General features: G+C 43.8%; 8 protein-coding genes across 9 annotated transcripts; 5 read left to right on the top strand and 3 right to left on the bottom strand.

The window, feature by feature from the left end:
* Positions 1-921: 921 nt before the first annotated feature.
* Positions 922-5,882, top strand: LOC6557075 (H(+)/Cl(-) exchange transporter 5). Its single transcript, XM_001985030.2, has 9 exons — positions 922-1,461; positions 1,768-2,083; positions 2,467-2,633; positions 2,701-2,904; positions 2,958-3,590; positions 3,650-3,867; positions 3,941-4,665; positions 4,729-4,942; positions 5,004-5,882. Exons 1-9 carry the CDS (start codon positions 1,375-1,377, stop codon positions 5,092-5,094), a joined length of 2,655 nt encoding a protein of 884 aa, XP_001985066.1. The 5' UTR covers positions 922-1,374; the 3' UTR covers positions 5,095-5,882.
* Positions 5,883-5,947: 65 nt separating this feature from the next.
* LOC116805115 lies at positions 5,948-6,473 on the top strand. Its single transcript, XM_032735303.2, has 2 exons — positions 5,948-6,013; positions 6,073-6,473. The coding sequence occupies exons 1-2, from the start codon at positions 5,983-5,985 to the stop codon at positions 6,447-6,449; spliced, it is 408 nt and encodes a 135-aa protein (XP_032591194.1). The 5' UTR covers positions 5,948-5,982; the 3' UTR covers positions 6,450-6,473.
* On the bottom strand, positions 6,469-8,094 carry LOC6556629. Its single transcript, XM_001985032.2, has 3 exons — positions 7,163-8,094; positions 6,821-7,106; positions 6,469-6,757 (listed from the first exon to the last, which is right to left on the bottom strand). The coding sequence occupies exons 1-3, from the start codon at positions 7,984-7,986 to the stop codon at positions 6,491-6,493; spliced, it is 1,377 nt and encodes a 458-aa protein (XP_001985068.1). The 5' UTR covers positions 7,987-8,094; the 3' UTR covers positions 6,469-6,490.
* Positions 8,095-8,480: 386 nt separating this feature from the next.
* Positions 8,481-10,744, top strand: LOC6556628 (ATP synthase subunit beta, mitochondrial). The gene is made up of 3 exons (XM_032743205.2): positions 8,481-8,554; positions 8,617-9,065; positions 9,125-10,744. Exons 1-3 carry the CDS (start codon positions 8,524-8,526, stop codon positions 10,622-10,624), a joined length of 1,980 nt encoding a protein of 659 aa, XP_032599096.1. The 5' UTR covers positions 8,481-8,523; the 3' UTR covers positions 10,625-10,744.
* Positions 10,745-10,920: 176 nt separating this feature from the next.
* On the top strand, positions 10,921-14,140 carry LOC6556644 (isoleucine--tRNA ligase, mitochondrial). Its single transcript, XM_001985033.3, has 6 exons — positions 10,921-11,115; positions 11,175-11,448; positions 11,508-11,712; positions 11,764-12,969; positions 13,029-13,368; positions 13,428-14,140. The coding sequence occupies exons 1-6, from the start codon at positions 10,951-10,953 to the stop codon at positions 14,085-14,087; spliced, it is 2,850 nt and encodes a 949-aa protein (XP_001985069.1). The 5' UTR covers positions 10,921-10,950; the 3' UTR covers positions 14,088-14,140.
* Positions 14,098-16,276, bottom strand: LOC6556646 (integrator complex subunit 9). The gene is made up of 3 exons (XM_001985034.2): positions 16,229-16,276; positions 15,013-16,170; positions 14,098-14,950 (listed from the first exon to the last, which is right to left on the bottom strand). The coding sequence occupies exons 1-3, from the start codon at positions 16,235-16,237 to the stop codon at positions 14,144-14,146; spliced, it is 1,974 nt and encodes a 657-aa protein (XP_001985070.1). The 5' UTR covers positions 16,238-16,276; the 3' UTR covers positions 14,098-14,143.
* Positions 16,277-16,758: 482 nt separating this feature from the next.
* LOC116806490 (MRN complex-interacting protein) lies at positions 16,759-17,508 on the top strand. Its single transcript, XM_043215597.1, has 3 exons — positions 16,759-16,817; positions 16,898-16,955; positions 17,022-17,508. The coding sequence occupies exons 2-3, from the start codon at positions 16,905-16,907 to the stop codon at positions 17,457-17,459; spliced, it is 489 nt and encodes a 162-aa protein (XP_043071532.1). The 5' UTR covers positions 16,759-16,817; positions 16,898-16,904; the 3' UTR covers positions 17,460-17,508.
* On the bottom strand, positions 17,498-24,123 carry LOC6556648 (zinc finger RNA-binding protein). Of its 2 annotated transcripts, XM_001985035.3 has the most exons (5): positions 24,060-24,123; positions 22,151-23,616; positions 21,540-22,088; positions 18,575-18,768; positions 17,498-18,507 (listed from the first exon to the last, which is right to left on the bottom strand). In XM_001985035.3, the coding sequence occupies exons 2-5, from the start codon at positions 23,601-23,603 to the stop codon at positions 17,932-17,934; spliced, it is 2,772 nt and encodes a 923-aa protein (XP_001985071.1). In that variant the 5' UTR covers positions 23,604-23,616; positions 24,060-24,123; the 3' UTR covers positions 17,498-17,931. The 2 variants fall into 2 exon arrangements, with proteins under 2 accessions (XP_001985071.1, XP_032598963.1); XM_032743072.2 differs by lacking the exons at positions 17,498-18,507; positions 18,575-18,768 and adding an exon at positions 20,228-20,328 and having other exon boundaries at positions 24,060-24,107.
* Positions 24,124-24,190: the final 67 nt, after the last annotated feature.

The following is a 24,190-nucleotide window of genomic DNA, read 5'->3' as shown; positions in this document are numbered from 1 at the left end:
GAAAAGCTATTGATGTTATTTCATTAAGTAATTGTTTTTTTTTTTTTATTTATGTCCAAGTTAAACACTACAAATGTTTAATTTTTTGTTTGTTAAAAAAAGATGAAACAAATATGTTTAATAAATCTAGGTCAATACTTGCTTTTCAAAATTCCAAATTAGGTCGCTATTTTTGAATCGCTTTTGTTTTTTTTTTATTATTGTTCTATAACAGCTGCGTATTCCTTAAGCGGCAAGGTAAAAAATGCCCTTGTCAGTATGGATATATAAGAGCTCAACGTTCCTGTACTTACATCAATTCATACTGAAAAGAGTTTGTGAATTCCATTTAAAATGAAATTCTTACTTATCTTGGCTTGTTTGGCACTGTATGTGGTTCACATTCAGGGTCAGCGCTTTTGTAGAGGTCGGACAGGTAAGTAAACTTATTATCTAAATAATTTTATAAATCAGTTATTGACCGTTTCTATCATATGATATTCATAGTGACCCAGGATTGCATTAGCCGTCGAGATATTGGAAACAGACGCAGTAGCTCTTGCGACAACTTTGCTATGCGAGAAATGTGGTTCTTTGATCCTCGTAGAAGAGATTGTTTTAGAATGAACTATCTAGGCTGTGGAGGAAACGGTAATCGTTATTGTTCACAAGTCGACTGCTTGCTACAATGTCGTTAAAATCCAGTAACCTGTGAGATTCGAGCAGCTACAAATAAGAGCATATATAAATAAAAGTTTGGTTTTTACTTATTAATACAAAAAAACTGATTTTTGACTTATTGGAAATTAAATATTTAAAAAATAAAAGAAACATTTCTAAATTTGTCTTAACCCCAACTGTTTTTGTAATTTGGAGAAAATGCACATTGTACTTAAGAACTAGTATTTTTTGGTCCTTTTTTGATGAAATATTTTTTTGCTTACGACTCTTGGTCACATTGAATTGTGACCGTGATTTTTGCAATAAAACTGAACAAATTGCAACAAAAAGTGTACGGATTAACGTGTTGTTTGGAAATGCAATTATCCGATGCAATATAACGATCTCCATCCGAGATATGTTCCCACAAATCTGTAGATGAATTCGTTTGTAATTATTTAAGTGAAATGTGAACAAATTGTTTGTTTTCCCAAGTCGAACAACTGTTTGTGGGTTTGTGACATTGTTGTGTGTGTGTGTGTGTATGTGTGTAAGTGTGTGACGTCTGATTGCACTTGTTATACACTAATACCGATTAAAATATGTGTAAAAAGAAAATAGAGTAATAAAGAGAAAAACTCAACTGCAAATTGAAACGCAAAAAGGAGCTAACCGATTCGTACAGTAAACACGAACACTGTGCGTAGTAAAAAACGAAGTTTTTAAAAAGAAAAAATGGACAAATTCCCATTAAAGGGCAACAGAGAAGCTGCAGCCGAAGGTAACAACTACATCACCGCATATCAAACAGTCATGAAAAAGGTACGTAAGACAAGTTAAATGCTTCAAATATTCCCTCATACATAAATTATAAGATTTTTTTTTTCGGGGGGCGGAAATGTGCGGTATAAAAAGTGTATACGTGGGTGTCTCACTCGCCTATCGCTTGCCACCGAACAGCTGACCAGCCGCATTAATAAAAAAAGAAAACAACAGTCCCAACTAAATTTGCAAATGACTGGCCAACTGGTCAACATTAATAAGTTCACAAAGCTTCTCCACTTATGTTGTGTTTAACAATATATGTGTGGGACCATTTCTAATTGTTTTTTTAAAATGATTTTGCAGTCCAACGGGCACAGCATAGGAGCCGGCGATGGTGACCATCCGTTGGCGCCGCATCTGCAACAATCGTATGCGGCAGCGACCACATCTCTCACAGCGGCCACAGACGATGAGGATATGATCGATATAACACCGCGCTCCAGTCCCGGCGAACTAATCGGTGGTGCTGGCAGTTATCATCGTGAAACGGTCACCGAATCGGATACAGAGCGTGATTTTGTGCCCAATCATCGAACAATGCACCATCATCATCATCATCAGCAGCATCAGCATCATCAACATGTGCCAACTCATACCGCATTCGGCGATCCCATGGACGGTGAGTTCGAGCACAATCCAAGCATAAGAAACACTGGCATGTCTGTGTTTGTGTGGTGTTTGTTAATCTTAAACACGAGATCGTGGATATTGCTTTTTGTTATATGTTGAGCTCATATATTTAGATGCGGGTCTAATACGTATTTTCATTCTGTGTATGTTAAGCAAACCTGTCTTATGAAGTCACAATTTTGTGTCCAATCACTTCAAATTCTGCATTATGTATTTTTTTTAGCATCAATTAATAATAATTTACGCGGCCACTGCTCACGCATACAAAGTCCAATTGAACGCTCAAATATTTGAGAACTCGAAATGTATATCAAAAAGTTAGTATCTAAACCAATATACATTTTTATTTTGTGCCCATGTACACCGAATTAGGAGCTCTTTCGTTCTATGGCTCCTCGGACGTGCAGGATGACATACCGGGCATTGGTCAGTATGAAGATTTCCACACCATCGACTGGCAGCGCGATATTGCGCGTGATCGCATGCGTCATCGTTATATTGTCAAGAAGCGACAGGACTCCTTTTGGGATTTGATAAAGGTAAGAAAGTAACTAAATTGGCAAAATACATAAATGTGTTGTCATAAATTCTTCTCTTCGCGGACAGGGTTCCATTGATGCCGGCTCGGGATGGCTGTGCGTGCTCCTTGTGGGAATTGCCGCTGGTTGTGTGGCTGGCATGGTTGACATTGGCGCCAGCTGGATGTCGGATCTAAAGCATGGCATTTGTCCACCGGCCTTTTGGTTTAATCGCGAGCAGTGCTGCTATCCAGCTAAGCAATCTGTCTTCGAGGAGGGCAACTGTTCCACGGTAAGCTGTTCAAATCAACTTAAGATTTATTTGCTAATGATTTTCAATTTTAGTGGAAAACATGGCCTGAGATCTTTGGCCTCAGTCGCAATGGTACGCTGCCGTATATGATCTCGTATACTTGGTATATATTGTGGGCCCTGCTGTTTGCCTCGCTGAGTGCATCGCTGGTGCGCATGTTTGCGCCGTATGCCTGCGGCTCTGGCATACCGGAGATCAAGACCATCTTGTCGGGCTTCATTATACGTGGGTATTTGGGTAAATGGACATTGCTAATCAAATCGGTGGGCCTGATGCTCTCTGTTTCTGCTGGCCTGACGCTCGGCAAGGAGGGACCAATGGTGCACATTGCCAGTTGCATTGGCAATATATTCTCGCATCTGTTTCCCAAATACGGACGCAACGAGGCAAAGAAGCGTGAAATTCTATCGGCAGCATCGGCGGCTGGAGTCTCAGTGGCTTTTGGTGCTCCTATTGGCGGTGTCCTGTTCTCTCTGGAGGAGGTGTCCTACTACTTTCCACTGAAGACGCTGTGGCGTTCGTTTTTTTGTGCGCTGATTGCCGCTTTCGTTTTGCGCTCGCTGACGCCTTTTGGCAATGAGCATTCCGTGCTTTTCTTTGTCGAGTACAACAAGCCTTGGATATTCTTTGAACTAATTCCCTTTGTATTTCTGGGCATTATGGGCGTGAGTAACTAGGCGGAGTATTATCGGATTGCAATAATTAAAGATATGTATTTTTGTAGGGCGTCATCGGCACGTTCTTCATAAAGGCAAATTTGTGGTGGTGCCGCTACAGGAAGTTTAGCAAGCTGGGTCAATATCCCGTTAGCGAGGTCCTGTTCGTCACTCTGGTCACTGCCATCATCTGCTATCCGAATCCCTTCACGCGCATGAACATGAACGAACTGATCTTTCTATTGGTTAGCAAGTGCTCGCCCGGTGACCTCACCAATCCTTTGTGGTGCGTTTTATAATTGCTAATTGCTACGCCTTACAAAACTAATCATTTTATATTTATATTTATTGTAAAATAGTGACTATAAACGCATGAATATCAGCACAGGGGCCAGCTTCATTGAGGTCACAGAGCCAGGTCCTGGTGTCTATCGCTCCATTTGGTTACTCGTTGTGACGTTTATACTCAAACTAGCACTGACCATATTCACATTTGGCATTAAGGTGCCATCGGGTCTGTTTATACCGTCGCTGCTGTTGGGCGCCATCATGGGACGTATCGTTGGCATTGGTGTGGAGCAGTTCGCATATAGTTATCCCAACATCTGGTTCTTTACGGGAGAGTGTGCGGACAGCAATTTGATAACACCCGGCCTGTATGCAGTTGTTGGTGCTGCGGCAGTTCTCGGAGGCGTCACACGCATGACTGTGTCCCTTGTTGTCATCATGTTTGAGCTGACTGGTGGGGTGCGCTACATTGTGCCTCTGATGGCGGCTGCCATGGCTTCCAAGTGGGTGGGCGATGCCCTGGGCAGACAGGGCATATATGATGCACATATTGCGCTCAATGGTTACCCGTTCCTGGACAGCAAGGAGGAGTTTGCGCACACAACGCTCGCGGCAGATGTGATGCAACCTAAGCGCAATGAAACATTAAATGTCATCACACAGGACTCCATGACGGTCGATGATGTGGAGAATATGCTTAAGGAAACCGAACACAATGGTTATCCTGTTGTCGTTTCTAGAGAAAATCAATATTTAGTTGGCTTTGTGCTGCGCAGGGATCTTAATTTAGCTATTGGTGAGTTTTTATTATAATTATTAATTATTATTTTATTAATTTAATTACTATTATTATTTACAGGTAACGCAAAGCGTCTTATCGATGGCATTAATAGCAATTCCATAGTATTATTTACGTCTACGACACCCACACAAAATCTGGGTCCGCCGCCACTAAAGCTAAAGAAGATATTGGACATGGCGCCCATAACGGTGACGGATCAAACACCAATGGAAACTGTCGTCGACATGTTCCGCAAACTGGGACTGCGTCAAACGCTTGTCACACATAATGGGTATATAATACTACATATTCATTTAGATTTATATGGTAATCATTTATGTATATATTTGCAGTCGCTTGCTGGGTGTTATAACGAAAAAGGATGTACTACGTCATGTAAAACAAATGGATAATGAGGATCCCAATACTGTTCTCTTCAATTAAGTTGAATTTATTAGCCAATCAACAACTAGGCAGACGCCTAGTCATTATTATTATTATAATTATTATTACTTGTACTATCGCAAAAAAACATTAACATTTAATATGATTAAGTCCAAAAGTTGAGCATGAGAGAATAGTGCACAGAGAAGGTACGATCGGAATGTGGAGTGTGACAGATTTAGCAAAATTGTGTGCAGAACTACAAAATGTGCATATATATTTATTTATGTGTGCATTAATAGACACATTATTATATATATACATGAATGTGTTGTTTCGTTAAAGTTAATTGTATAATTTAATAATTTAAAACTAGTGCAATTTATGCACTTATTCATTTGTTTCCACAATGTAATTATGTCATCAGATTATATTTTATACTTTCTATATTATATACTTTAATTATACACATTTACACTATTTTTTATATAACAATGAGTGTACGTCTCACGAATGTGGAATAAGTGTTTGAAATCAGAGAGAAAATTAATTTCTTTATGTCAACCAATATCCAAGGGAATCACGCAATTTTTAATGCTGACGGCACAGGCAATACCTTCGTATGAATGAAAGGTTTTACTTCAAATATATTAAAAAGAATGGACTTTAAGTTGTGCATTTTGTTCAAAATTCTTAAAGAAATTCTTATATATATTATATGAAAACATATATACAGATATTGTGTTTTGTTATGTATCAGTAAAATTTGAATCTAAACTCTTGTAAATAGCAAACATTGAATGATGATAAAAAACATTAATAAACTAAGCGCATCTCTTAAAAAAAAATCTATATTCAATTTTCTAAGAACCCTAATACTATGTTTAAGTAAGCTTTGACTGTTCAGGAAAATCTAAATTGAGTGTACAAAAATTTCCAAAAAATAAGATGTTAACTATTTGGTCAAGATTGGCAACAGGTAAGATTTTGTGCTTGTAATTATGTAATTTTCGGGAAGCTAAAATTCATTATTTAAAGCACATACTGGAAATGGAATTGGTCAACCACAAGTAATCAATTCCCAACGACATCCAGAAAGGTTAAAGTTCCCCTTACAATCACATCGTTCCCTACACACTGGTTTGGTTCTCTTTAAGAATATTCCAATGGACGTCGACAAATCTAAGAAAGCGATCAAAGAGAGGAAGCCGTGCTCAGATCCCTGTGAGGATGACGAGCAAATGGATGCAATCGCTGAACATGTCGCAGGCAGATGCCCCAAGGATCCATGTTCTAAGGTAAGGGATCCTTGTGTGAATTTCATTAAGGAGCACATAAGCAAAAAGAATAAAACCGGCGATGAAGCCAAAGCTACCAATAAATTATCAACAGCCAAAACAAAGCCGAACGCCTAAAAAATATATATGTTTTCTATATAAAATAAAAATAAATATATTTAATCGCTGGAATTGTTTTCGATATAGAATATCTGAAATTCATTGCCATAGAGACCCGTAATTAGCCAGCAACCATTGTCACTGATGCAAATAAGATTGCCACGACCGCGGAGAGCTCCCTTGACATGAGCATGGGCGCCATCGCTGACCCTATAATACTCCAAGGCGCCATCGTTGCTTGGACAATATATAATGTTGGCATCGCGACTGCAGGCGATGGCATTCTTGAAGGGCAGCGGTATTTGGACAATCAACTGGGCGGTGTCCTTGCAAACAAACAAATACTCCAGCATTATGATACAGGGAATTTGAAGCACACAATCACATACCTCCTCCTCGTGCCGCATATCATGATAGTAGGCCTGTCCACTCAGATCGCAGCTGACCACAATCTGATGGCCATCCATTTCGGTTTTGAGCAGTGTGGACACCGTGAAACGATGCTTACGCAAAGGAAGCAGCTGTAGCTGCTTGCTGGTTCTATCGCAAGCCGGCTGACGGCCCGGGCTCCAGCAGCGATAGACGCCGCCACAGCTGGTCCCCAGCACAATGTCATCCAATCCCAGCGACAGCATAGTCGTTAGCTCCGCGCCAACTGACGTCGGCACAGAATATCTAAAATAGAACATTTAATGAGTGAACCGTTCTTGTGGCTTTCCTTGATAACTTACTCCCAGTCTAGGGTCATTTGCTTGGTGACCATCCACTGCAACACCGTTCCATTGGCGTAGCAGGCGAGCAGTCGCTGCTCCGTTACCCAATCCAGCGCCACAGCGGCGCCTTGTGTGGAGGAGACGCTGTGCAGCTGCTTAATCTCTACACTGGAGTCAATGCCACCGCGTGCCTGCTCATATAGCCAGACAAAGAGCTCACCATCCATAGTGGCGCCGGCAAATATGTTCTTATTGAATTCATTCGTGCACAAGCTGCGCAGACAAGATTTGAGAGGCAGAGCTTTAGCCTCCGTGTAGGCCACAAAGCTACCGTGGGACATACGCTGTGGCACAAAGAGTTTCAGCTGCTGTTCCATATGTTCACACCAGTCGTCGTGGGGCGCCACCGTTGTGGCGACTAGCACGGGTGCATTGTTCGTGTGCACGCTCAACCAAATAGCCAATCCCTGTGAATTCTCAATACTGGCCATTGATAGATTCTGGTAGGTGTGCACCTGCAGCTGCTCCTGCAACGCACACTGACTCGTCTCCTGCTCATCGAGGAGTGGCGTCGGCTGACTCAACTCCTGCTCCACCTGCGGACAGATCTGTCGCAACCATTTGGCCAAGGCGCGCTCATCGTATTTGGCGCTTTGACTGCTGCAAAACTGCTCCGTTTGTGTTGCCGCATTCTGCTTCTCCTGCGTTTCGGTTGCAACGTCTGCGCTTGGAGGTGGCGGATCTGTGCCGGTGCAATTATCCACTAGAGCATTTTGCTTCTCTAACGGCTGAGAAGCCGGAAATTCAATCACGGGAGAGCTGTAATGCGAAAGCACGTCCATATTGCAAAAGTGTTTTTTAACTTTCTCTTTGGACACAACAATGATTACTTGTTGGCATAGCAACTACCAATTGTAGTAGCAACAAGCAGTAATTAGATTGTTACTTAATTTGATAAACTACACTTAAGAAAATGGTTATAAATTCATTTAAAGTTAACTTTACCCCTATAAGGTATACATTTTGTTAATATTGTTTGTTTTTTTAAACGAAATTCAAATGTGGCCGCTTCATTCCGATTTTAAATTGAAATCTATTAATGTTCTGGCAAGATTTTATCGATAACTTTTGCTTATCGTGTTTTCAACACTAAGTTCGATTCAAATTGAACAGTTTTGAACGACATTCCTAGCAGGCTTTTCTTTGGGCAGCACTTTTGAGACGTTGTCATTGTCACACGGCTCTTGAGACAAATGAATACAAATTGAGAAAATATAAAACTAAACCAAGATAAAAATAAAAATCGCAAGCGAAAATTTTAATAAACGTATTTTTTTCAATTCAAATATAAGAAAAACTAATCACGAAAATTGTTGAAAATGTCGAACTCATGGGCTAGGTTGGCCACGGGTAAGTGTGGACAATTAGATTATATCTTTTATCTGACATCTAGTTGAGTTTTATTTTTAAAGCATGTGCAAGAATTGGTTCAAGAACTGGAGGCGGCGTAGATTGGCTAGGTCAGCCAATGGCAAAAAAATTTCTAATGCAGGCGCGTATGCTGCATACTGCTCCTGTGCTCTTCAAGAATGACGACGATAAAGATAAAAACGACGAGTCCTTTTTCAAGCCGCTATGTCCCGAAGATGATAAGGAAAAGGAAACATTTGCTGAAGAAGTTAGCTGTAAACCCGAAAAGGAGACATCTCCTGATCCATGTGCAACCGATGAAGGTGAAAAAACGGCAGGTGGAAAAGTTGTAGGTGACAACACGTTCGGCAAGTTGGTGGGGAAACGACGAGAGGGCATCATTCATTCCGTCATTGGGCCGGTAGTTGATGTCTACTTTGAGGACGAACTGCCCGACATACTCAATGCAATGGAGGTGGAAGATGCTCCCATTGGTCATTTGGTACTGGAGGTAATCGAAATAATTTCAACTTATAGCAATTTAAAAAAAAAACGAACCTATTTACATAGGTGTTTCATCATCTCGGCAACAATACGGTTCGCTGCGTCGCCATGGATGCCACGGAAGGACTGCGTCGAGGCCAGAAAGTTATCGATACGGGCTTCCCCATACGCGTAGCCGTCGGCAAGTCCGTATTGGGTCGTATCGTCAATGTTGTCGGCGATCCCATTGATGAGCGCGGCGAAATCAAGAGTGAGTTTTACTCCTTCATACATAACGAGCCGCCAGATTTGCAGGAATTGAGCGTTAAACCAGAGGTACTGGTGACAGGGATCAAGGTGATCGATCTTCTCGCACCCTATGTGAAGGGCGGCAAAATCGGTCTCTTCGGTGGCGCCGGAGTGGGTAAAACGGTGCTCATCATGGAGCTGATCAATAATATTGCCAAATCCCATGGCGGGTACTCAGTGTTTGTGGGCGCCGGCGAACGGACACGTGAGGGCAACGATCTGTATTACGAGATGATTGAGAGCAAAGTGATTTCCCTGGACGACGATACGTCCAAGGTGGCGCTCGTCTATGGACAGATGAATGAGCCACCGGGTGCCCGGAATCGTGTCGTCTTAACCGGACTGACCATCGCCGAATACTTTCGGGATATTGAGGGACAGGATGTGCTGCTCTTTATCGATAATATTTTTCGTTTTACCCAGGCGGGCTCTGAGGTATCTGCGCTCCTGGGTCGAATTCCGTCCGCCGTTGGCTACCAGCCGACGCTCAGCACCGATATGGGTGCCATGCAGGAACGGATTTCCAGCACCAAAAATGGCTCCATTACTTCCGTGCAGGCGGTTTATGTGCCTGCCGATGATTTGTCGGATCCGGCGCCATCGGCCACCTTCTCCCATTTGGACGCAACCACTGTATTGTCTCGACCCATTGCCGAATTGGGCATTTATCCAGCAGTTGATCCGCTAGACTCTTCCTCACGTGTCCTCGATCCGGAAGTTGTGGGTGAGGATCATTACAATGTCGCCCGAGCCGTGCAGAAGACTCTGCAGGGATACAAGTCATTGCAGGATATTATTGCCATTCTGGGCATGGATGAGCTCTCCGAGGAGGACAAGCTAACGGTGGCACGTGCCCGAAAAATTCAACGTTTTCTCTCCCAGCCATTCTCCGTTGCCGAGATATTTACGGGTCATCCGGGGAAGATGGTGCCTGTGGAGAAGTCAGTGGATGGCTTTAAGCGTTTGCTCAACGGCGAATATGATGACATACCGGAAATTGCATTCTACATGGTCGGCGATATAGATGAAGTGTTGGCCAAGGCGAATCAAATGGCAGCTTCCATGGCACCCGAAGAAGGTGCTCCCAAAACCGAGCAAAAAGATGATGGAAAAGATAAGACGGATGAAACGAAAGGTGAAGGTAGGGAAACGAAAGGTGATGACAAGAAAGCAAGAGGTGATGATGAGGAAACAAAAGGTAATGATAAGGTCGAAAGGAAGGCCGAAAAGGGAAAAAAAGATGAAGCAGAGAACAAGAAGGATGACAAGGACAAGTAAAGCTTATGCTTATGGTTATGATTGCAATATAAACCGCTTAATTTAATGAAACAATTAACTGAAACAGACATATCATGTATTTAAAAAGTTAACCATGTAATCCAACTTTTTAAATGCAAATAAAACTTAACAAAACAAATATTTTTGTAAAGAAGAAGAGTATTGACAATTTAAGTAAGCTATAATTGGTATACATATGAACTGTTATACTATTATGCCAGTGCTTACATTTTAAAATTTGAATTTCGCGCACATTGTTATAAACGTCAGCTGTTCGAGCAGCTGACTTCCTTTCAGCCGGCTGCATTGTTTTGGTTACGTGCAAAATGCTGCGTGTGATTCAATTTCGTCTTGGCGTTCGTTTATATTCTGTGAAAACGGTAAAAAAAGATGCCACCAAATATACAGATACAATAAACCTGCCTCGAACGCGCTTTCCAAATCGCTTGACTGCCGCCAAACGCGAGGAACAGGAGCGACAAATTCTCAAAGTGAGTGCAACATAAAAATTGTCCACACTTTGGATAAACAATGTTTATTCAACGAGCAGCATAAGATTTCCGCTGCCTACGAGTATCAGGCGCAGCACAAGTGCAAGCCAACCTTTGTCCTGCATGATGGACCGCCCTACGCCAATGGGCAACTGCACATGGGTCATGCCGTCAACAAGATACTGAAGGATATCACACTGCGTCAGCGTGTAGTACAAGGGCAGCAGGTCAATTACATACCCGGCTGGGATTGCCACGGTCTGCCCATTGAGTTGAAGGCAACAGCGGATGCAGCGGCTGGCGAGCAGAATGCATTGGACATCCGCCAGAAATGTGAGTAGATCTGTAAGTGAATCGCATCGAATTGTAGTTTTAATTTGTTGTTGCTGCAGCACGTGCCTTTGCCTTGGAAGCAATCGAATTGCAGAAGGAGGAATTTCGAAGCTGGGGCATCTTGGCCAACTGGCAGCCGGAGCACATTTACTTGACCTTCCAGCCAGAGTTCATTGCCAATCAGCTTCACCTGTTTTACAATCTGTATGAGCGTGGTCTCGTCTATCGCGATCTGAAGCCCGTTTACTGGTCACCATCCTCCAAGTAAGCTGTGCATTATTAATGTTATGTTATTAATTTTGGGTTAATCCATAGAACAGCGTTGGCGGAGGCAGAATTAGAGTATGATGCTAACTTTGTTAGTCCCTCGGTTTACCTGCGTTTTGCTCTGAGCGGATTAAAAGCATCTGGAGCGACACAGGGCAAAGAAATCTATGCGTTGGTGTGGACTACGACCCCTTGGACACTGCCCAGCAATCAGGCGATCTGTTACAATAGCTCGTTGGACTATGTGCTGATTAGACTGTCGGATCGCAACCCAAATGAGCTTTACCTAATGGCTTCGGCACTCGTTGACGATTTTCAGGCTAGCACAGAGATTTTGTGTGAGATTGTGGAGAGATTGGCGGGCAGCGCTTTGGCTGACTGCACATATCAGCATCCCGTAGACAAGGCGCAGACAGCACTGCCATTCTTTGCTGCTGGCCATGTGCAGGATAGCAAGGGCACGGGTCTGGTGCATACGGCGCCGGCACACGGTCCGGACGATTTCCTCATTAGCCTGGCCAAGAAATTGCCCATCAAGTGTTACGTTAATGAGGCGGGCATTTATACGGAGGAGGCGCCTGGCTTCTTACGCAACAAGTCTGTGCTGGTCGAGGGCAATCCACTGGTGCTGCAGCACATAGCTACGGATGTGGTGTATGCCTCGCAGTTCGAGCATTCCTATCCCATTGACTGGCGCACCAAGCAACCGGTCATAATTCGTGCCAGCGAACAGTGGTTCATCGATACGGATAAGCTGAAGGCGCCTGCTGCTGCTGCTCTCGAACGGGTGGAGATCTATCCGCGTGTCAACGCCGAATCCAGCAAGAAGGCATTGCTGACACAGTTGCACAAGCGACCCTATTGGTGCATATCACGACAACGTGCCTGGGGCGTGCCTATACCGGTGCTCTACAGAAGGGATAACAAGCAGGTGGTGCTCAATGCTGCACTGATTCAACATCTGTGCGAACTTTTAAGCAACGAAAGATCCATGGACTTTTGGTGGTCCAAGCCGTTGGAAGAGCTGCTGCCTGATGAGCTCCTCAAGCAACTGGGCTGCAAAGCAGATGAGCTGATCAAAGGTAGCGATATATTCGATATATGGTTTGATTCTGGCAGCACTTGGTCCGCAGTGTTGAAGAAGCAACCCAACCAGATGGCTGATATGTATCTGGAAGGCTATGACCAGTTCACCGGCTGGTTTCAGTCATCGCTCCTGACGAGCATCGCGGCACGAAATTGTGCGCCCTACAAGTGAGTATCCACTGGGTGAATGAGAATGATTGAGACATCTGCAACTCTTCCACTTGCAGAGCGCTCTTTGTGCATGGCTTTACAGTGGACGAGAAGGGGCACAAGATGTCCAAGTCAGTGGGCAATGTCATCTCGCCCAAGCAGATAACTAAGAAATACGGCACAGATGTGCTCCGTTGGTGGGTCGCCTCACACGGCACCCAGCACATGTCAATCACCGTCAGTGATAAACTGCTCCAGCAGGCAGCCGATAATCTGAGCAAAGTGCGCGGCACGTTGCGCTACCTAAACGGAGTCATCAATCAGAAGGAACAGCAGCAGGATTTGTCCATACCAACGGGGAGTAATAGCTACTTGAATCAATATATTTTACACAGCCTCTTGGGCTTTGAGGAGGAGGTGAGCATGGAAATTAAATGTGTAATAGAAAATATTTATACTCCTCATTTCCCACCCAGATCGAGAAGCTCTACAACGCCTATGAGTATAATCGGGTTGTGGCGACTATTCAGAATTTTATTGCCAATCAGATCTCGGGCATTTATGTGCATTTGATTAAGGATCGTCTTTATTGTGGCGATGATCAGCAGTTGCAATCGATACGCCACACACTCCGCCACTGCTATCTGTTGCTCTGCAAGGCACTGTGGCCAATTGCGCCGTATTTAATCGAGGAGAGCTGGAGCTATTACGAACCCAGTGGCAGCGCCTTTCACGAACAATCCGTCCATGCTTCGGAGGATTGGCGAGATGCCAAGGTCAGCCGGATAGTGAATGCAGCCTTGGATATTAAGCGACTTGTTAATCAGCAGTCTGGAGATGTCAATAGCTGGCATCTCTCCGTAAGCATTAAATGCTGCTCCCAACGGCAATTGGAGTTACTCTGCGCATTAAATGGCCAGTTGAATGTGTCAACAACAAGCTCAGAGCTGTGTGAGATTCTGCAAGTGGGCAGCGTCATATTGCAGCCAGATGTGGACGCTGCAGCGGAATCGGCAACGATAGATCTACAAACGCTGAAAGTACCACTTTGTCCACGGTGTCGTCGCTACAGCCTCGTCAAGGCGCAGCAAGAGATCTGCATGCGCTGCTCGAGCATTCTCTCAGCCAGGAAATAGTCAAATAGCATTTAAAGTTAAATGTTTATAAAATAAATGTAAATTATACTTGATTTTTAGAAACTCTGTAAACACTTGAGCAGCGTGTCCCTCAGTTTGAGACGTGTCGATGGTTTGCCATTGCAAATGATGTGAGTCTCGTTGTCCTCGAATCTGATGGTGGTGTCCTCATTGACTAGCTGCAGCGTAAGATTGCCGCCGGTGCGATCCATTTTAATGTTGGAGAAGCCATCCTGAGCCAGACGCTTCATTAGTGCATCCACATCGATGGTGCCATACTCGTATTTGACATTCTTCAATACATCCTCTTTGGAGGGCGCTGCGCTGCTCATGCTGCTTGTGCCAGGTTCATCCTTAACGCTCTCCGTGCACGGCTGGATGCAGTGCACCTTATCCTTGACCTGTAACACGCCCGTGAGCGTCGAGAGCGAGACACCAGTCGCCACCTCGCGCGCCAATATCTTTTGCGCCAGCTCCGAGGCGATATAGATGCGATCTAGCTTGCGCTTCAACGGCAACCTGATGATCTCACCGCACTTAAAGGTTATGATCTTCTTGTCGGGCTGCTCAATGAACAGATTAGGGGCCGATGGATGTGGTTTTGTATATGCCTCCGGTATGACCAAAACATTGGGCTTCAGCTCCTTGATTAGCTTGTTGGCCTGCTGATAGTTTAGCGATGTGTCGATGGGACAGTAGAAGGCCTTCATAGCCAGTGGCTGGAATGGCGCTAATACTTGCAGGTATGGAAAATCTGGTTCCGTGAATATAATCGAATTATTCGGATTGTTGCCCCACATCTCAATGAAGTGCACAGCATCCCCGAAACGCAGACTTGGATGACCGCAAAACACAACACACGGCTGAGATGATGAAATTAAATGTGAATTAAGCCAATTGAAATCCGCTTAAGGCTCAAACTCACCTGCCGGAAATCCTTGCTGAAGCCCTCGGAAAAGACGTGATTATAGTGCTTGAGTTTATTGTTGCGCAGATAGAAGGCATGCGGAAAGGGATCATCCGGCAGATAAACCTTGTTCTGCTTGGCCGAGCTCAGCCACTCGGCCAATATATTGGAATAGGCCAACGAACTATCCGCCACGGGTGATATAAAAAACATAGGCACATTGTTCAAGCCGGCATTCTCCAGATTTTGCGTAAGGCACTCAAACAGATCGTAGACAACGCCCGATGGATAACATGGTATCAAAGCAGAGCCATTGTTACGGATGGTTAACGCGACATTCATGCAGAGCTCGCCCAGCTTCGTGTCCGGATTGACGGTTGGTGCCTGAGTCAATCCCGTCATAATTAAAACATCCGCATGCTTTAGCGCAGACTGATTGATAGGACGCGGATGCGTTGTTAGCGTTGAGGAGCCACTCACATAGCAAATCTTTTCGTGCGCCGTGCTCAGCACCCAATTGCTGGAGCCCAGACAGTAGCCAGAGCTGACGGGCGTTGCTATAAAGGCGCCCAATATATCCAGTTTCTCATCGTAGCCCATAATGGTCACCTTGGACAGGCTGCCCTGCACGTCCTTCAGGCTAAAGATGGTGCGCCACTTCTTTGCACGGAAGGCATCGCACAGTGGACTGGGCAACAGATGCAACTTATCTTTCCACAGGCGAGCCGTGCACGCCTTGGGCGACACTTCAATGTAATCCACCAGCTCCTCGAGAAAGAATCGGCCAATCTGCAACGTAGGCTCCGTCGCATACACTTTGCCCTTAAAGCCTGTGTTCTCCGTAATGTAGGGCAGTGCCAGCATATTTAGATAATTAGAGATCAGGATCACATCCACCTCACTAAAATCGAGCATTTTGTCCATGGGCAAATTGAATTCGGGAACAGAGTCTACGAATACTCGGCCACAGCACTCCTTGAGTTCACCGTCCATCTGGACATCGTGCTCGATGCTGGCCACGAAATTCGGCAAATTGGACAACTTGAGGCTCTGCACAAAGGGCAGCGGCAGAAAATTGAGCACTGTCTGCTCCGTCAAGCCGCAGTCTAACATTATGCGCAGTCCCTTGAAAGTGATGATGTAGCATGGCTTGGCCAAGTCCCCGCTGAGGCAGTACTGTAAGGTTACAAATTTAGTTCAAAATTGACTTTATGTTTTTATTTTGGGTTTTTACCAAACGCATCTTGAAAAGCGCAAGTCGCCGTGACAACTAAAAAAACAGATGTTATTAAACTTAACATCATGCCGGAATGTAATTAACAGCGAGTGATGCTCATTGAGAGTTGACAATTGTACCAACACCGGTACGTTAGCTACTTATTTATTCACTGGAATTTATTGAAGATGATTTTTTAAATTTTTAAATATTATGTAAGAAAATTGTAGATAAATAAGATAATCAATATTATAATTACGCCCACAAAGGTCTGGCCGAGCTAAAGCCATTTTTACTGTTGCTCCTAAAAGTAGGCCGCCATTTTTTGCGCTACTGCAATTTAACCAATGCGGCAACCTTATTTAAGTTACTAGAAAGTGCGACTGCTAGCATCAATTATTATATCATTATTAGAAATTTCTTTGTTGCGCTTAAGTCTTTTTGCTTGTACGCTAAATGTAAACGTGAATTTCCATCAAGAACAAAGTTATTTTTTTCATCTGGCAACTGGTTCAATTTTGGAGAATCAGTTGTCATAAAATACACTTTCGATGACGAATCGATGAGTAAGGCTTGGAAACAGCTGACTGACCGAAATCACTGCGCAGTATGGCAACACTGGAAATACGCAATTACGCCGGCATTTGTTTGAAAATACTTCACATGTTTTGTAAAATATATTTATAGCTCTGAAATGTCTCAACAAATACGCGTCTTACAATGTTCGGAATGTGGTTTATATCAGGTTTGATAGACCAAAAATTGAAAATTATAAAAAAATTCACTAATGCACAGAAATTCAAATTCATAGGTGGACATTGTAAAGAAATCAAACAAATGGGAGTGTAAAATCTGCCTTCAAAAGCAGAATGTAGGCAAGGAGTTCTTGCGGGGCTCTGGTGCAGAATGTCGAGCAAAAGTGCAACATTTAAATTTGGAGCAGGCACAAAAGTCACATGTACAAGATGAGCGTAAAATATTGGCGGCACAACAAAATGAAGATTGCGACAACTCGTTGCCAACTCAACGCACAAAGTCATCGAGCAAATGGGCTAATTATGTTGATGCGCCAATTGCAGAGATCCTCCCTGCAGAGAGGCCAAGAGCACATTGTCCACAAGCCGAGTGGGAGGCATCAGAGAAGACTTTGCCAACTAGGAACCCAAGTGGTTCCGGCAACAAGCGAACGTCTGAAAGCCAATTTGTGGTTAATAAAAAGCCATGCTCAAAATGGCAAAACTTTCTGTAATTGTAGATTGTAGTTTAAATGAAGATCAAATATATGTGTTCTATTTATGAAGTGTAGTTATTTTTATTAAAATTTGTGTTCCACTTTTGAATGTTTGAAACGTGTAGTGGAGGCAGTTGAATATATGTATTGGGTGTGAATTGAGAATCAACGCTTCCAAACCTAATTGAATACATTTTGCATTAATTTCAGCATATTATAGAAAAATTCAGTTAGTTAATTATGTAGTTATTTAATAAGTTGTTAGTTTTGGGATTTCTATTTACGGTTGTTGCTTGCAATTTGGGGCAACAAGATGTTGGACGGGGGACCAATATAAGTGTCCCGCCGATTTAATTAGTGTGAATGGAAATAGTTATATTTATTGATCGCATTATTTGTAATGCAATTAGATTGAGAATAAACTGTTATTCATAATATTTGTTGACGGCTAAGTAGTATTATTACTATTGCTGATTACCCGCCTGGCCATTTAGGCCGTGGCTGGTGCAGCTGGGGTTACAACATCCTTCTTGGCAACCTTCTCATCAGATCCAGTCTCTTCGATGTCAGCCGCATCCGCATCGGCGCCAGGCGCCCCAGCCTTGCCCGACGAGCGACGCCGTTTGCGATTGATGCGCCATGGGCGCATCGGATACTTCATGGCTGGTAGCTGATCCATGCCGAGCACTTTGAACACCTGGCGGAAAGCGATGAACCGCAGGAATAGCTGTGCCGACACAGTGAGATCTTCGCGCTCCTGCTTCGTCAGCAGCTGCAGAGCATCGGTCGGATCCTTTTCGCACGGATCCAACAGTCCAGGCCCGTTGATTAGAAAACCCGAAGACAAAGCCTCCATAATGCGACGCAAACAGTCGCCGGGTGAGATGGGAAAACCAGCCGATGAAATAATCTTCTCCACCAGCAATTCCAGCGACCATTGCGGCAGCGATTGCCACGATGAGACTCGCTGGCAAAGATCACGCAATATGCGAATAACCATCACGCACGATTGCAATCCTGTTGCACGTGCCTGGAACCATTTGGCATGACGCAAATCGGCGAGTGCCTACAACACAAATTCGAATATATAAATCAAATCATTAACTATAATTATTAATCATAGCTATACGCACCCGCAGACATGGCTCGCGTGGCAAAAAGTCCGCATCCGATGTTGAGGCATCTGCAGCATCGTTGGCGCCACCCTCACTGGATTCGCGCAGCAAGGGAGATGTGAGAGTTATCTTTACGGCGACCACTTCATCGAGCACTATAACAGCCGCTTCTTCGGCATTGACCTCGATGCGATAGTTGACATTTGCCTCACCTGGAACAGAGAGTGTGTCAAGGGCTGTGTGTTAGTTTCAACTTTGTTTGTGTGCGAGGCTATTGAAATAAGCATTTAACAAAATTGAACTATGCGTAAAAAGTTCGGCTTAGAAAAGAGACAAACATTGTTGTTGTTGGTAGATGTTGTTCAATAAAGATAATAATTCCAAGTGTGGGCCCACAATAAATACATATACATATATGTAGAGATATGACATGAAGATATATGCACTTCAGATAATCAAAAGCAAAATGTAAATGTTTGTTTCTTCCCCCTACGTTCCACAGATACGATAGATACGACAAATTCCGCTCAGTTCCCAGCAAACATTACATTGTACATTATAACATATACAAGTATTATTATTGATGTGTTTTTGTTTTTTGCATGACTTGCGTGCTGGGATCGGATCGGGTAGCCAGCGGGATTTGGCGGCATCACCTCCACCTCAACCACCTCGATCGAAGTCGAATTGAAATGGAATTGCAATTCCACTTAGAGCGCGTGGCTTGGTTTGGTTAGTTCTTTTTAGCAAAAAAAAAAACAAAAAAAAACTAAAAACATTGACCGAAATTTTTCGTTTATTTGCGGAGTGCGGAGAAACCCTTCATGGTCATCTACATGGTCAGCATTTCGGTCAGCATTCACACCGTATGCAACATAAATTTCGGTCGCAATTTTTTCGTTAGCTTATTTGTATATATATTTTTTTATTGGTCACTTAGTTATACAATCAAGCTTGATACACACAAAACGGCTGCTTGAAAAGGCATCGATGCTCAAGTGAGTAACGGAACAATTTTGGTTGATAAAAACATATAGATACATATACATATAGGAGACATGTATAAGACATATTCTATATTATTCCATGTATCTGAGTACCATCAACATGGCGCCTTCTATGCGTCTATCTGTGTGGATCAATCGCATTGCTTCTGGTCGGCTGAATTTATAATTAACATTTTAATTATTTTTTGTTTTATGTTAGCTGCATTGAGCTTTGCGTCTGTCAAAGGACTTTATTTACACAAAGTTTCTTCGCATTGGAAGTGGAAATGGGGGAATACCAGAGGCTGTATGTGTGTGTGTGTTTGCTTGTTTGTGTGTGTGTGTGTGTGTACGTGTGTGTGGCAAGTAAAATAGAATAACAATAGAGCACACAACAGAGATAGAGAGACAGCGAGAGCGAACACCCAAACTTTGTATAAATATATTCCTTTGGTTTTTAATAAATTGTTTGATTTTGATTTGTTCAAGGTTTTTGGTTAAAAGTTTCATTTTGTTCCACACATATGAGAACTGTGCCGCATCAGCTTGCGGGTAAAGAGAGTACAGAGTACTGCTTGTGTGTTACCATTACGATTTACGATATATCCCGTTGAATTCCACCACCACCAGAGCAGTACAGAGTAGCAGAGTAGTAGCAGCAGCAGCGTCAGCAGCAGCATGACTTGGAAAGCTATAGACGGCTAACAGACACCTGAGTGTGAGTAGTGTGAGTGGATATCATCTCAAGTCTAAGAGGGCTCAAATCTTATCCTGCAGAGAGAGAAGCTGAAAACGGCAAATACGTTTTTATTTTTTTTGTTTTGTTTTTATGGCTTGCTAGAGTTGTTGTTGTTGCTGTTGTTGTTGTTGCTGTTGTTGCTTGTTTATAAGAAGGCGGCTGCTGTTGTTCGTTGTTTCTGTGTTTCGTTGTTTGTTGTTGGTTTGGGGGGTTGGGTCGTCGTCATTCAAATTCAAATCCACCACGGCAACAACAACAACATTGCTCAACAGTAGTCGCAGTAAGTATGTTTACATACACATCTATTTTTTTAATTCAAACAATATTTTTCACTTTTTCCACACAAATTGCGTTTGCGAAGACGAACTAAATTTGTTTTTTTTTTTTTCGTTTTTGTTTAGCTTATGCATATGTAGATATCACATTATGTGCATTGTAATTATTACATTTTGCATATTGCATCATATTGCTTGTCTAGCATCATTGCGCTCCGAAATTTATTTATTTATTATTTAACTCTCTTTTTTTCTTTTGGCGAAATTCACATTGTGAAATTGGCCAGGCAATTTTTTTTTATGTTTTAGATTTGCTGTTTTTGATTATGCAATTTGTTTCGCGTTTCATATAAATGGGACATGGATATGTCTTGGAATCACATCAGGAAATTCTATTGGTGGTTTTTTCTTTAGAATTTTTTTTCTTCACATCATTTTGAACACAATCCTTTTGTTAACAAATTTGTTTAACGTTGAATGTATTTGTTGTTCTTTTCAATTTGGGAATTGTGTAAGAAATAAATATTTAATTCCACACACTTTCTAAAAATATTATTTCTTAATTGAAATCATTTAAATTAGAGGTTCCCCAAATGCTGAAAAGCTGAATTGCAAACTCCTACAGGGCTGATTATTATATTTAAATCGGACTGATGTTTAATCAAGTTATATGTTGTGTATGTGTGTGTGTGTAAGAGTATATGTGTGGAAAGCCTAAGACATATCCATGGTACACTTCTTTTCCTCGTCAAGAGGAAATTAGTTTGGTGCTTCTTCAGTTTTTCTTTTCATTTTTTTTTAGCCATTTCTCTGGAAAAAGTTGTTGCCCTTGTTTGCGGGGCAATATTCACAATATGGACACCGAAATATATATAAACACATACATATATCAAGGGATATATATTTATGCATATGTATGTTGCATGTTTGTTTGTATGTGTGTGTTGCATATTTTTTGTCGCTGGGTGCTGGTTGCAACTTACCTGCCACCTCCTTCAGCTTGTCGGGCATCACATTTGCCACACGCTGCAACAGACTCGTCGTCGGCTTCTCCGCACAGAGGACGACCAGCTCGACGGCGGTGTCGCCGTGCAGCAATAATCCCTTGGCCAAATAGCCGACACGCATAACGCCCTTGAGGACGCGCACCACATTGCCCCCGTTGTCGCCATCCTTGTGGAATGAGAATATCTGATTGTCGCGACCATCTTTCTCCGATACCTTATCAGATTTCTCTTTTTTGGCGGCAGGGCCATTATCGCCTGCAGCTGCTGCAGCTGTTGGAGCTGGAGCCGGAGCTGGCGGAGTGGGCAACTCCGCCAATGTGTCGGAGACGAGCTTGAGTGCACGCTCGGTGTGAGAGACAATGCGCTGTATAGTCTGCAGCTCCTCTTCCTTGGGATAGATCTCAGCGTGACGCGCGATGGCATGACGATCATCGGTGCTTTCCGGACGACGCACATTACCGCCGCCAGGCATCATGCCAAAGTGTGGCGGTGGTCCATTGCCCATGCGTCCAAAGCGCTGGACACCTGTCCAGAAATACGAGTGTCATTATATAATAAATATTTATATTTATAAGTGAAATACTTACCGCCAAAGCTGCGCGACATCCAATTGTTGTAGTCATACTCTTCATTGAACTGGCGACTGCGCTGCTCCTCCCAATAGTTGCCCGCATCGTGATCGTCGCCACGATGCGAGGACATCAAAGCCCGCTGGGCACGTGCCTCGGCCAGACGACGCTGACGCGGTGTCGGCTTAAAGTCAACCACGAGATCTGGTTGCACTTTGCGTTTGTATTGCAATCGATGGCGACGTCCCTTCATGTGCATCTCTTTGGCATTGGGATCGTTGAACTTGCAGTCGCACAGCTTGCAATTGAAGCTGAGTATCTTGCCCTCGTCGTCTTTGATCTCCTCGATATACTCGCCGCCCACCGGCTTAATATTATCTGTATTCTCGCCCAGCGTATCATCCAGGTTGTCATCCATACTCTCCGCTTCGGTGCCAGCTCCAGCTCCAGCTGCAGTTCCAGCTGCTCCAGCATTAGCCGAATTGCTATCGGTTTGTTCAGACTTGCTGTTTGTTCCGGATGATGCTGATGGTGCAGCGGGTACAAAATTAATCTTGCTCATCTTCTTGGGCTCCTCCGATGGTATGGGTTTGCCCAGTTTCTGATGCAGCTTAACCACCTTCTGATGCTTGGCGCCACGCACATGAGCCGCATAGGCATCGGTGCCGGTGCAGGTAACATCACACAGTTCACAGTGATAGTTGTTGCCACGATTCTGGGAGCTATTCGCAGCCGTGGCTTGCATTTTGAGTGATGCCTCACGCTTCTTGTGCTTCTGTCCCTCGAGATGTTCACGGTACGTCTGAGGGCCGGCACACGAGATCTTGCAGACCTCGCAATAATGCAACTGCTGCGGACGCGGCGGCGCCTTCGGCCGCATGCCACGCAAAGCCACCGCACCGGGAATCGTTGAACCCATTTTGCGCTGATACCAGCTGTTGTTGCTGTTGCCGCCATTGGCCTTCTGCTGGCCGGGGTGCTGCTGGGCCACATACATGCTGGCCGCATTATAGAGCGCAGTATCGTAGCCACTATAATTATTGCCCGCCGGCACATTTGGCGGAGGTTTTGGTGCCCCATTCGATTTGTCCATTTTACCGATGCCCTTCTGTGCCGAGTTGGGATTTTTAACGGGTGGCGCCGAGTAATGCGTCTTCGTGACAGCCGTCGCTGCGGCCGTTGTATAACTGGCCGGCGCTTGCTGGTAGAATGTCTTGGTCGCATCGTACGATTGCATGGCGGCACCACGATAGTCTCCATAGCCGCCGCCGCCGTAGGGCGCAGCCCCCGCACCAGCTGCTGCATACCCACCGCCGCCGCCTCCGCCGGCGCCTTGGCCCGCAGCGGCGGCAGCATTTTGATAGGCAGCCGCATTTGCATATGTCGCATTGGTTACGGCCGGATAGGTGACCTGGCCCGTATTGTACTGGGTGCCGCCGTAGTTGAACCCGGCATAGTTGTTGTTCGCCATTGCCACGCAATTGCTGTAAAAATGGTACACAAAACTCAACAAATCAGCAATCAATGTAAATCAGAAAAAATGTACTTATGACAAATCAGTTTTTACATTTACATTTAGTTATTATGACTTTGTTATGTGCGCGGTTCGATTGTGTAGTTATTTATTTGTGCTTGTCGTCTAATGACCTGTTTATGTTTCTTAATGGAATGCATGAAGAAAAAACTACTTTCAGTCACGTCATGTCTCCGACGTAAAGAAAAGAAGACGAAGGAACAAATGAACGAAGAAGCCCCCACCATTTTTTTTTCTATCTCTATCGATTTTTCTGGCAAAATCGTTTTTAATGCACTTTCCGTGTGTATGCAAATCGCACACACGCACGCCAATCAAAATGCATAAGCAGAGCACATTAACTATGCCATGTGGGAAAGAATGTTTGTGGCACAATTTGCGCAAATAAATTACCTTAAATTTACTGAGGTGCTAAAAAATTTTCCGTCTATCAACCGGCGCCAGTAGCGATGTGTATATTAATATCGCACAATGCCGATAACACACGACGACGACGCGTTGCCAGCAGTTGCACAAATCGATAG

This window comes from Drosophila grimshawi, unplaced genomic scaffold (genome assembly GCF_018153295.1).
Source record: "Drosophila grimshawi isolate 15287-2541.00 unplaced genomic scaffold, ASM1815329v1 contig_44, whole genome shotgun sequence".
Classification (NCBI taxonomy): Eukaryota; Metazoa; Arthropoda; class Insecta; order Diptera; family Drosophilidae; genus Drosophila; species Drosophila grimshawi.
This window is presented reverse-complemented; position numbering and strand designations above follow the sequence as displayed.

What these genes read in the sequence shown, in the direction of transcription:
- LOC6556648 (XM_001985035.3), bottom strand. Translation starts at nt 23,603, where the DNA reads ATGGCGAACAACAACTATGCCGGGTTCAACTACGGCGGCACCCAGTAC. An exon ending in GATGTCGCGCAGCTTTGGCG is followed by an intron (nt 22,089 to 22,150) that starts GTAAGTATTTCA and finishes ATTTCTGGACAG; the next exon opens with GTGTCCAGCGCTTTGGACGC. An exon ending in CACGCGAGCCATGTCTGCGG is followed by an intron (nt 18,508 to 18,574) that starts GTGCGTATAGCT and finishes TTTGTGTTGTAG; the next exon opens with GCACTCGCCGATTTGCGTCA.
- LOC6556644 (XM_001985033.3), top strand. Translation starts at nt 10,951, where the DNA reads ATGCTGCGTGTGATTCAATTTCGTCTTGGCGTTCGTTTATATTCTGTG. An exon ending in AGGAGCGACAAATTCTCAAA is followed by an intron (nt 11,116 to 11,174) that starts GTGAGTGCAACA and finishes TTCAACGAGCAG; the next exon opens with CATAAGATTTCCGCTGCCTA. An exon ending in ATTGGACATCCGCCAGAAAT is followed by an intron (nt 11,449 to 11,507) that starts GTGAGTAGATCT and finishes TTGTTGCTGCAG; the next exon opens with CACGTGCCTTTGCCTTGGAA.
- LOC6556646 (XM_001985034.2), bottom strand. An exon ending in TCAGCAAGGATTTCCGGCAG is followed by an intron (nt 14,951 to 15,012) that starts GTGAGTTTGAGC and finishes TCATCATCTCAG; the next exon opens with CCGTGTGTTGTGTTTTGCGG.
- LOC116806490 (XM_043215597.1), top strand. Translation starts at nt 16,905, where the DNA reads ATGTCTCAACAAATACGCGTCTTACAATGTTCGGAATGTGGTTTATAT. An exon ending in CGGAATGTGGTTTATATCAG is followed by an intron (nt 16,956 to 17,021) that starts GTTTGATAGACC and finishes TCAAATTCATAG; the next exon opens with GTGGACATTGTAAAGAAATC.
- LOC6556628 (XM_032743205.2), top strand. Translation starts at nt 8,524, where the DNA reads ATGTCGAACTCATGGGCTAGGTTGGCCACGG. An exon ending in ATGGGCTAGGTTGGCCACGG is followed by an intron (nt 8,555 to 8,616) that starts GTAAGTGTGGAC and finishes TTATTTTTAAAG; the next exon opens with CATGTGCAAGAATTGGTTCA. An exon ending in TTGGTCATTTGGTACTGGAG is followed by an intron (nt 9,066 to 9,124) that starts GTAATCGAAATA and finishes CTATTTACATAG; the next exon opens with GTGTTTCATCATCTCGGCAA.
- LOC6556629 (XM_001985032.2), bottom strand. Translation starts at nt 7,986, where the DNA reads ATGGACGTGCTTTCGCATTACAGCTCTCCCGTGATTGAATTTCCGGCT. An exon ending in CAAATGACCCTAGACTGGGA is followed by an intron (nt 7,107 to 7,162) that starts GTAAGTTATCAA and finishes GTTCTATTTTAG; the next exon opens with ATATTCTGTGCCGACGTCAG. An exon ending in ATATGCGGCACGAGGAGGAG is followed by an intron (nt 6,758 to 6,820) that starts GTATGTGATTGT and finishes TTTGTTTGCAAG; the next exon opens with GACACCGCCCAGTTGATTGT.
- LOC6557075 (XM_001985030.2), top strand. Translation starts at nt 1,375, where the DNA reads ATGGACAAATTCCCATTAAAGGGCAACAGAGAAGCTGCAGCCGAAGGT. An exon ending in CCTTTTGGGATTTGATAAAG is followed by an intron (nt 2,634 to 2,700) that starts GTAAGAAAGTAA and finishes CTTCGCGGACAG; the next exon opens with GGTTCCATTGATGCCGGCTC. An exon ending in AGGAGGGCAACTGTTCCACG is followed by an intron (nt 2,905 to 2,957) that starts GTAAGCTGTTCA and finishes TTTCAATTTTAG; the next exon opens with TGGAAAACATGGCCTGAGAT.
- LOC116805115 (XM_032735303.2), top strand. Translation starts at nt 5,983, where the DNA reads ATGTTAACTATTTGGTCAAGATTGGCAACAG. An exon ending in TTGGTCAAGATTGGCAACAG is followed by an intron (nt 6,014 to 6,072) that starts GTAAGATTTTGT and finishes CATTATTTAAAG; the next exon opens with CACATACTGGAAATGGAATT.